General features: G+C 29.6%; 1 protein-coding gene across 6 annotated transcripts; it reads left to right on the plus strand.

The window, feature by feature from the left end:
• Positions 1-49: 49 nt before the first annotated feature.
• LOC122572265 (phosphatidylinositol 4-phosphate 3-kinase C2 domain-containing subunit beta) lies at positions 50-10,999 on the plus strand. 6 transcript variants are annotated; one of them, XM_043737031.1, is made up of 27 exons: positions 50-191; positions 308-471; positions 914-1,161; positions 1,246-1,455; positions 1,555-1,792; positions 1,886-1,936; positions 2,121-2,382; positions 2,464-2,684; positions 2,765-2,870; positions 2,951-3,109; positions 3,195-3,424; positions 3,497-3,596; positions 3,694-4,113; positions 4,199-4,400; positions 4,539-4,712; positions 4,781-5,041; positions 5,121-5,309; positions 5,437-5,662; positions 5,736-5,882; positions 5,968-6,216; positions 6,288-6,724; positions 6,797-6,953; positions 7,596-7,831; positions 7,946-8,146; positions 9,058-9,254; positions 9,332-9,579; positions 9,672-10,999. In XM_043737031.1, exons 3-27 carry the CDS (start codon positions 914-916, stop codon positions 9,843-9,845), a joined length of 5,343 nt encoding a protein of 1,780 aa, XP_043592966.1. In that variant the 5' UTR covers positions 50-191; positions 308-471; the 3' UTR covers positions 9,846-10,999. The 6 variants fall into 6 exon arrangements, with proteins under 6 accessions (XP_043592966.1, XP_043592967.1, XP_043592965.1 ...); XM_043737032.1 differs by having other exon boundaries at positions 308-392; XM_043737030.1 differs by lacking the exon at positions 50-191 and having other exon boundaries at positions 238-471.
• The last annotated feature ends 7 nt before the right edge of the window (positions 11,000-11,006 follow it).

The following is an 11,006-nucleotide window of genomic DNA, read 5'->3' on the forward strand; positions in this document are numbered from 1 at the left end:
TGTATACCGTCACCACTTTCAATTACATCCGCACCATAACCAGTCTTTCGTTACATCGTATCGTTGTATTGATTGTAAGACGTATCGTGCACGTATATACGATACATTCGTTGTATGTACATACGATACACTTATTGTGTCTTCTACTTCTACTCTACCAGTACATTGTCTATCCGTGGCAGCAGCTTCAAGTCAGTGCACTTTTCGATTTGTGTACACATAGTATCTACGTGTGTACAGTTAGTACAGTAGGTCGTTTGTACACGACAGCTAATTATACGATTGAAAATGTCATTTCCTTGATTAGGTGACAGTGCTTTTTCTCAGACTGTATTGGTCTTTCGCTTGAAGATTTTTCAATAGCGAGACACTTCGCTGAAAATAATGCTAGGGTGAGCCGTAAATCTGTTTACCTAGACGCATAATACTCCTGGAACTTTAAATTGATAATGCTGCCCTTTAAATGATAAGGTCTATACCAACAATATGTTTCTTTCACTTTTACTAATTCATGTAATACATAATTGCAGCCAATGTTGAGAAATTTTTTTTTGATATACTTTTTTTATCTTCTTCATCACATAATTTTAATACATAGAACTACGTTATTAAGATATATATGCGTAAATTAATAAGATATATAATAATAACATAAATCTATGTTATTGTATTAATAAATTAATGTTATTGCTTAATTTAATTTCGTTAACAATGTATGAAAATACTTATGTGGATGCACTTCAGGTATAGGTTAAAGTGTATTTAAAATATATGTATTATGTCTATATTATTAGTAGCTCACTCATACTAGTTCGTCATATTTATGTCTTGAATATACATACATATATATATTAATTTTCTTTATGCTTCCGTCATTCTATAATGTGGTAACAAGTTTTTAATTTACTTTTAGATGTCACACTACAGTAGAAATACAAGTACTCAAAGATCTGCGGTGATTGATTATGAACGTCAATTCCAAGAGGATTTAGAACTTGCTCAGGCAATGAGTTTGGAGAGTCTGGCACTAGAAAAATTTAAATTACAAAAGCAACGATCAGATTTTAATAATATTCAGCAACAATGTGTTCCACAGAGTGATGGAAACAGCACTGTACATAGTAGTTCATCAGAAAGAGATAACACACCACAAACCGAAAAGTAAATGGAATTTATATCATTTTTATTTTACCATATATTTATTAATTAAATTAAGATGAATTTATAATAACAAAAATTATATAGATTTCAGTGTAGAAGTAGACCAAGGCCTGGTTCCTGTAATACTAATCAATCTAGAAATGCTGTGATATTAGCACCGCCACCAGTTCCATCTAGAAGAAATTCAACAACAGCCACCACAAGTCAAGAACATACTGTTGATTTGATTACATTTACAAGTCCAGTGAAGCAAGATAATTTAAATGATTATTGTTCACCTCCGCCTCCACCTTCGTAAGAATACAATTAATCACTCTGACAAATTATAAATTTTATAAAAACATTGGAAAATTATTAGTTAATAGTTATTAATTAATAATTATTTTTCCATAGCAGAAAAGCGACTGTAGAGCCAAGATGGGAAACTCATCCCTCATTATTGAAAAAACAAGGGAGAATATCACGTAGCACTAGTTCTGCAGGTTATCATTCTCGAGACTTCCGATATCAATCACTTTCTCCAGGGCCTAGATCTTCCACTGCGCCTTGTACACCAGGAACTCCAAAAATTAGTCCTGTTATGTCAAGATCTAGTAGTATTAACAGTAATGTACCTGATATAACGCCACAGGTAAATATCATAATATCTTCATCAGTATTCAGTGGTTAATGTGGAATGTTTTTTTTTTTGTTGTAACAATAATTTTGTTAATGGTTCTTGCAGCCTGCATGGAATCTTAATGATTTAAAAAATTTTTTTCTTACTCATTCTCAGGTATATATTATGTATAAATCTTACGTTCAGTTTAATATCTTCAACTATCAATTTAATAATGTCAGGTATAAAAATATTAGTTTTAAGTTTATCTGTAACTTTTTTTTAAAGACATTTTTTGAAAAACAAACATTCAATAATACTCATCATTTTTTTAAGAATAAATCTTAATAATTTTTTGCAGATACCTCCATTACCTATGAATTATAGACCAAGTATTACTCCTTCTATATGTGGTGTCCAAAAACCTACATTTTGTATGGATGATGAACAGCTGAATGTATTAAAAGTGATAGAGAAGAAGCCAAATAATAATCTTATAGATTTGAGTTCTTTTGATCAAGTAGATGATAAAACAAATGTTCGGGTTAGTGTACTAGAAGCATTTGATCCATTACTTGTTAAGATTGAAGATCAGAATGACAGCACACAGGGACATAAAGATGGTAATATTTTGTTGAAATTTACAAATAAAATAAAGTAATTGTATAAATATCTAATAATAATAATATGATATGTTTAAGCAGAAATACAATCGCAAGTAAGTGGATCAGTGTATGATCCATTCGATCCTTTCGATTACATGTATAGCACAAATGAAAGTGTTAATTCAGATCCAGTATATGTTGCTGTGGAAAAGTCTGCTAAATCTCCAGCAGTATCTCCAGCTGCACCACCACCACTACCTCCTAGAAATTCATCAGCTTGGAATACTATTGAGAGAAGAAGGACTTCCTTAGATAGAAGAGTAAATATTCTAAATGTTTAATTACTTAAATAAATAATTAATAACTAAAGTTTTAATAATCTTCATCGTTTATATCGCAGAAACGACAAACACGCTTGTATGAAAATGTAACAGTGAGAAAAACTAGACCATCACTTCATGATTGCGATCTTAGAGCTTTCTATGACATGATCAAATCTGTTCGAAGTTAGTAAAGTATAAGTAAACAATTTAGTATTTTCATAGAATTTACAATATATGTATATTAATTGACAATATATGTTCAGGTGAATTTCCGTTCAATGATCCCAGTACAAACATTGGACATGTAATCAGTCCAATGATGGAAAGTTTATATCCTGAAGGCACAAGTATAAAATTAGTTGTACATCCACAGTTAATGGATTCTGACGAAAATACTCCGTCCATTTCTTTTACATGCGATGGTAAGTTTACACACATAGAATTTATAATAAAAAATTTATGAAATAAATTTCAACAATTTAACATATAAAACACATCTTTTTTCAGTAAATTGTAGTGTTGAGCATGTTATTCTTAATGTCGCTTGTTCCTTAGAAGATGAAGATATAGTAAATATAGAGAAATATTGTCTGAGAGTATGGGGTTTAGCAGAATATTTTGCATCTAATACAACTTTAGCTCAGTACGAATATATACATCAATGTATCAAATTAGAAAAAGATATTGAATTAGCTATCCTAACTAAAGCGCAAATAAAACGGTCTATAACACGAACAGTAAGTATTTTTTTAAATGTAAGGATATTTTAATTGATAATTAATGTTATACGTATACAATTTTGTTTAAAGCTTCAAGATGATAATCGTGATCAATGTCTCAAGTTAGAAGATATTCTTCCAAACGAACCAGTACAACCTATTTCGTACGATACACTTCTTATTTTATTAGGTATGAAAACAAAAAATAATTTTTATGAAATTGTTATTATACAAAAAATGTGACATATTCAAGTAATAGTTACGCATTTTCGTATAAAAAATCGTAGAAACTGTAGAAAAAGAAATGGAACGCGTGGAAACTGCTGCCATACAATTAGCAACTACTAATCATGGTTCCAGTCTTTTACCACAATTGCAACCCCGTGGTGTTGTCCAAGCGGTAAAAGCAATATGTGCATTAATGGGAAACATAGAGACATTTGAAATTACCGAAGCTGTCGATAATTTCGTAAATGCATGTTGTAAATTTTTACCTCAAGTTCATACAACAAATATAGAGTGCAAGAAACCAGAAATTCTGCATGAAGATGGTGATTATTCCGTAGTGACATTAAGAACAAAATTTCCAGATGTTATTGCATCTCATTGTCGAAAAATTCGCGATGCAATTCAGGATCTTGTAGAAACTTACTGTCATGCATTTAGGGTTGATTTTGAATTAAATAGCAGGGGAGAAGTTCCAACAAGTAAGAACATTAGAATTATAAAATTTCATTTTGACAGATAATGAATTATAAAAATGATTAATTTTATTATATTTTTGTATAATAGATACATTAATATCGTCTGAGGTATTAGATACCATCCTAGTTCGTGTTGGAGCATTACATAGACTGCCAGGATCATGGAAACATGACGATTATATCATCGCAGCTCAAATATTTCATGGAACAAGACCTGTTGGAAATCCAGTTTTATCCGAACCTATGGCAGTCAGTTCTAATTTTCATCCAAGAATTTTATTTAATTCATGGTAATAATATTAAAAGCTACTATTAAATAACATTACTATTACTTTTAATTAATAAGAAATATTACTATTATATTATTACTTCTATTACTATTAATAATAAAAATTAACTATTACTATATATTCTTTTTTGTATAAAAGGCTAGAATTTCGTGGGATAAGCGTATGTCAAGTACCAAGAGAAGCAAGATTAGTGTTAGTTTTATATGGCCGTACATTGCAACCTACTGATCATGAATCTAATTCATCAGCAGAAAATACCATGCAAAAAGAAGAATTGGGATGGGGAGCTATACAATTTTTCGATTATGAAGGGTAATTGATTACATCTATTAAAGTGAGAAAATATTTTACTATATGTCTTTTTATATTTTTATTTACAGAGTTATGAGTCAAGGAAGCTTTTTCTTGTCACTTTGGCCAGCAATTGCTGATAAAAGATTAGGCCCTGCCCCAGCAGCTGGGATTCATCCTCATGGAGATACACATGCTATTATTGGTGTAGAATTACCTGATTATGGTGGCAGAGTATTATTTCCTACAGAATTACGTGATTATGATGTAGAATCTCTTGATTTTAATTCATTGGATCAGAACACACAAGAATTGTTAATAGATATCACACAGCAAACTACATTTTCAAGGTATACATATATATTTTAATTACAAATACTAATAATAAACTATTGATATTAATTAATTAATTAATTAATTTTTTAATAGACCACTTGTTGAAGAAAGAGAAATTCTATGGGAAAAACGACATTATTTGCACAATAGACCTGAAGCTTTACCTAAAGTACTTTTAGCTGCACATAGTTGGGATTGGGCATGTTTGCCTGATCTTCATGCATCTCTTAGAATTTGGAGTCCTTTACCTCCTGTCCAAGCTCTGCAATTATTGTTACCTTGGTATATATATATATATATATATATATTTTAATGTTTTAAATATATATGTTCCAATGTTCTAAATATATATATGTATATGTATGTAAGATTGTTGGTAATTGTACAACTAATCAAAGATACTTTGTAGTTTTCCAGATATGAAAGTTAGAGAAATGGCAGTTGGATGGATTCGAGAACTGAGTAATGATGAACTTGTAGATTACTTACCTCAATTATTACAAGCGTTGAAGCACGAAACATATGAAACGTCCCCTCTTACAAAGTTTTTATTAGAACGAGCTTTACTTTCTCCGCGGGTAGCTCATCACATCTATTGGTTACTAACGCAAGCGTTACCAGGACAAAGTCCTCAAGTAATTCAGATTGGAATAATTTTCTTTTACTTTAGAAAGTTAAACAAGTATATTTAGTATACTCTATTTTCAGAATTCTGCTGAAACTACACCAGAGGATGATAAAAATATTAGTTCAGCACGTTATCATAGAAGGTTACAATTGATGTTACGAGCGTTATTAGCCGTCATTGGGGATGCATTAAGAAATAGTTTTCTTACGCAACAATTACTCGTTAAAGTAAAATTTTTCCTCTCCTTCTTTTTTTAACGTATATTTTTATATAAATTAGCAAATGTTAACGGTGTAACTCATAATATTGTAGAATTTATATGAAGTAGCGGAAAATATTAAACAAACGAAAGAATCATTACGACTAGATGCGCTTAAAATTGGTTTACAAAATATACATTGTCAATTAATGGAAGATGATGGCACCTGTTTACCGTTGTCTCCTAGTAAACAAGTATTTGGTATAAATGTACAAAGTTGCTCATACTTTCCATCATTTACACTTCCATTGAAAATCAACTTTATTAGCTGTGATGATGTAATTTGTCCAGCGATTTTTAAAGTATGTTCAATTAACAAATACCTACTGCTATAATTTATTATGATTTATTCTATACTGAAATAATCTTGAAGGTTGGAGATGATTTACAACAAGATATGTTAACTCTTCAAATGATGCGCATAATGGATAAACTTTGGTTAAAAGAAGGCCTTGATCTTAAAATGGTAACATTTGCTTGCGTACCTACTGGATACAAACGTGGGATGATAGAAATGGTTACAAATGCAGAAACGTTGAGAAAAATACAGGTTGAGTTTGGCCTAACTGGATCATTTAAAGATCGACCTATTGCCGAATGGTTGGCAAAACATAATCCTTCAGAGTTGGAGTATGAACGAGCAGTAGAAAACTTTACTGCATCTTGTGCGGGTTATAGTGTTGCTACCTATATCTTAGGAATTTGTGATAGACATAATGACAATATTATGCTGAAAACATCAGGTCACCTGTTTCATATTGATTTTGGGAAATTCTTAGGTGATGCTCAAATGTTTGGAAATTTTAAAAGGTAAATGCATCCTTATTTATTTGTATTCGCTACTTATAAAATTAAATTATAATCTTTCATGTTTTTAATTAGGGATAGGACACCATTTGTATTGACATCTGATATGGCTTATGTTATAAATGGTGGAGACAAGCCATCAGCCAAGTTCCATCATTTCGTGGATTTGTGTTGTCAAGCATTTAATGTAGTGCGGAAGCATGGAAATCTAATTCTTCATCTTTTTGGATTGGTATGTCTATTCCTGTTATATTGTATATGTTAAGGATTTTGCGCCATTACAATTTAAAAATTTATATCGAAATATTATTAGACAGTAGTCTATTTGTTTACTATAAAAGATCTGTGAAAGTGATAAGACCTATAAAAGTGATAACTTGTTTACAAAATTGAATTAAAAAGGCAAAAAAATAGTTTCAACTTTTTTGCTGGTATTATAATTTAAACCATTACTGTGTTATAACAACAATAAAACCGCAACGGAAGGACCTATCCACGCGTTTTATCAGAAAGTGGTCCGCCTATCACGCTAAACTATATGCAGTGCGTAGTTAATTAGCGTTTATCGTCTGAGGTTCCGTAATATCGAACAATGCAGCAGTTTTAATCATTTATGCGTAAAGCAAACAAGCGACAAACAATATATTAATAACAAACGGTTATAATATTAACTTTAAAAATATCGTAGAAGTTATTGTATCATAAATAATTTTAACAGACAAGAGCATAGGTGTTAAAAATGGATGATTTATTGTTTCAAAAAAATAACATGACTGATTTATATAAATCACATGTTATACAACAAAAGCTTAGTGACATTGAAATCAAAGAATTGGTGAACAAATCTAAAATGAATAATTATACAAATTCACAGATGACTTCGTCTGGCATTCCTGGTGTGACTGTGGATGCAGTTAGTTACGTACAAAAAGCTCTTCTTCCAGAGCAAACAAATCCTGAAGCAGCTGCAACATTTGCCCGAATGATAGAAAGTTCACTTAAAAGTTGGTTTACACAGTTCAACTTCTTTCTACATAATTTAGCGCAACTTAGATTTTCGGGCGACCATAATGATGGGGCATTATTATCTTTTATACCACGTACATATACGTAAGTTTTTTAATATACTTTTTAATATTTGCTCTTAAATGTAAATTTAAAATTTAAAATTATACTTCTTAAAGTACATCGAGTGTTAAAAACATGTCTATATGTTCACTGTAGAATGCAGCAGGAAGGTCAGTTAACAAGTGTTCAAGTGCATGGCTACCAAAAACGATATGATCCTGAAAAATATTATATGTATATCTTGCGTATACAACGAAAAGGTCATGCAGATCCTACTTATTTATTCCGATCATATAAGGAATTTTGTGAATTCTATCAAAAATTGTGCATTCATTTTCCTCTTGCAAAACTTGCTAGGTAAGTAAAATATATTTTATTGCAGTTTTATGTTATGGCACGATTTTTATAGTATAAATTAAGGTACATATTACAGTTGTTAATCAGCAACAATATATTAATAATAATACATATAATATCATATGTGATTCATGTCTGTAGAGATAATACATATATAGTAATTTAATTTATCTACATCATGCAGAAGATTTTATGTCTAATAGTCTAGAATATTCGACATATTAAATCCAATGCAAATCACTTATTAGTTTATCTTATTTCTTTATTGTTAAGATGAAGACTTGGATTGTTTAATATCAGTACTAACAATTTTCTTGTTATTTATATTGTTATTTATGTTTTTCTGCGATTGTGATGCAGTTTGTGATATTCTTCGATAAAATTCAGGCGCAGTCGATTTTCTAGACGAAGCTTTTTGTATCAATACTTGAGCACGGAAACGTTTAATAATACCCATTTTTAATTTGATGTTCTTTTCTAAAACAATGCAGAATTAAATCTTATGTGTATATATATATTTTAATTTGATAATAATACATACCTACTTTTTAGTATAAAATGTATATTCAAACACTTCAAAGAAATGTACAATCAATAGTACAAACTTCAATAAGTATAAACATAAAATGATAATGCGTTTTATTATTGCTACTTGAATTGTTTGATAGATTTTTATAATATGATATCAGAATTTTGTGCTATCTTATATTTCGTATTATCTAATCAGATTAGTATCTTTGATATAAAAAAAAGTTCCTTTGAAGCCAAATTTACAAGAATAATTTAGATGTTACTTTATCTTCATGAGTAATCGTAATTAGTCATAATTCATGAAAAATTGGTACAATTTATTTGTAAAATATAAAAATAGCATTATATGATTAATGTAAATAGATATTTATTTTACATAGCTTACCAAGTGGTATAAGTGTTGGAAGATCTAACATAAAGCAAGTTGCTGATAAACGACGAGCGGATATTGAGAAATTCCTTGTAAGTTTATTCAAGATGGCACCAGAAATTTCTCAAAGTGATTTAGTATACACTTTCTTTCATCCTTTGTTGAGAGATCAACAAAATACAGATATTCATTTACGTAAAGTAAAAGGTATACACTCTTTTTCACAATATGGCTATCTAATATTTGAAGATATCGTAAATATCATTATCATCTTTTTTTATTAGTTGGCAATTGGTGGGCTGAAAAACGTGTAAGAGATAATGTACAAAATGGACAAATTAAGATGTCTCTTCACTATACACGTGGAGCATTTTATGTGATGGTCTATCATGCAAGAGAATTACCCAAAGTAGCAAATTGTCAGGAACCAAACACATATGTTAAAGTTTATCTTAAACCTGATCCTACAAAAAAGACAAAGCGGAAAACAAAAGTTGTAAAGAAAAATTGTCATCCTTCGTTTATGGAAATGGTAATGAATTTAAATAAACAAATCAGTAGCTGCTGTTTCTTTTTGATTGAGTTAAAATTTTTGGATGTATAATATGTATATGTTCATCACAGTTGGAATATAGAATGGCTCTAGACGTGATTAAAGAGAGAACTCTGGAAGCTACAATATGGAATCATGACACATTACAAGAAAATGAATTTCTTGGTGGAATACGCTTACCTCTTAGACGTATCGATTTAACAACCGAAACAATTGAGTGGTTTTCGCTTGGAAGTATTCGATGAATGAATCGTTCAATGAACGAATTAATAAATTGAAAAGGAGATTTATTAATGCTCACGATTTGTTTTCGATAAGAGTGAAGAAAATGTAATTCTATCGCACAATACTAATTATAGCATTTCTATACTATGCACGCAATAGTGCAATAAAAAATAGTGTTTATGTATCACTATGAATGACATTGATACATGCTTTCATGTTTAGGGAAGACATTTCTTAAAAAGTTAGCTAACGTCGTACAATCCATTATACATATAAAATCATATTCAATTGTAATATTGTAACAGCACATAAACAGAAGAGGCATATTTCATAAAATTATTCTGCCTTTGCAAGAAATTGCCAAAATATGACAAGTAATAGATTTCTCGTCTAGCAAATATTTAGTCGCAATATCGATAATGAATTTGAATTTTGTTTTACAAGTATTCGATGGAAATTATTGAAAAGCATAGACCGGTAAGTTTACAGTAGGAAATTTTATTGGGATCTTAATAAGGATTTGATAAACAGGTTCTTATGAAAGGTATTTTATGCTGTTTCTACAGAGAGATACTTTCTAAGTATGATATATATTAATAATTGTAAATTAAAACTTTATTGTGCTACTCTATTGTAACAAAATCAAATACAAGATTTCCTAAATAGCGAGATATAACAATATAGATCTTTATAAGTGCGTAATATTGCTCGAATATAAGTTATTTGCCTACAGTGAAGAGGGGAGACATTTTTTACTTTCGTATAAAAATTTTAAATTATATATAAAAATCAAAATATGTCTATATAAAATAGCAGAATCTATATAAAATAGCAAAATCTATATAAAGGGAAAATTGCACGTGTTGGTGTGTATTTAAGGGATATTTTATCCTGAAAAAGGAGAATGAAATTATGTAAATATGCTTTAAAATTTATAAATGTTTTTGTAATCAGTCTACGTATTGTGAATATATTTTATGTTCTTTAGATAAAGAGTAGATACTATAACAAAAATAAAAGTTTGTGTTAATACATTATCGATGGAAGACTGTTAAATATTAATTTGATTATACATGTAATACATTAATATTTTTCCATCTCTTTTATTTTATAGAAGAATTTTATTACGAAACTTTACTATGAACAGTGTAACTATTATAATTTATTATGAAACTAATAAT

This window comes from Bombus pyrosoma, linkage group LG11 (genome assembly GCF_014825855.1).
Source record: "Bombus pyrosoma isolate SC7728 linkage group LG11, ASM1482585v1, whole genome shotgun sequence".
NCBI lineage: Eukaryota > Metazoa > Arthropoda > Insecta > Hymenoptera > Apidae > Bombus > Bombus pyrosoma.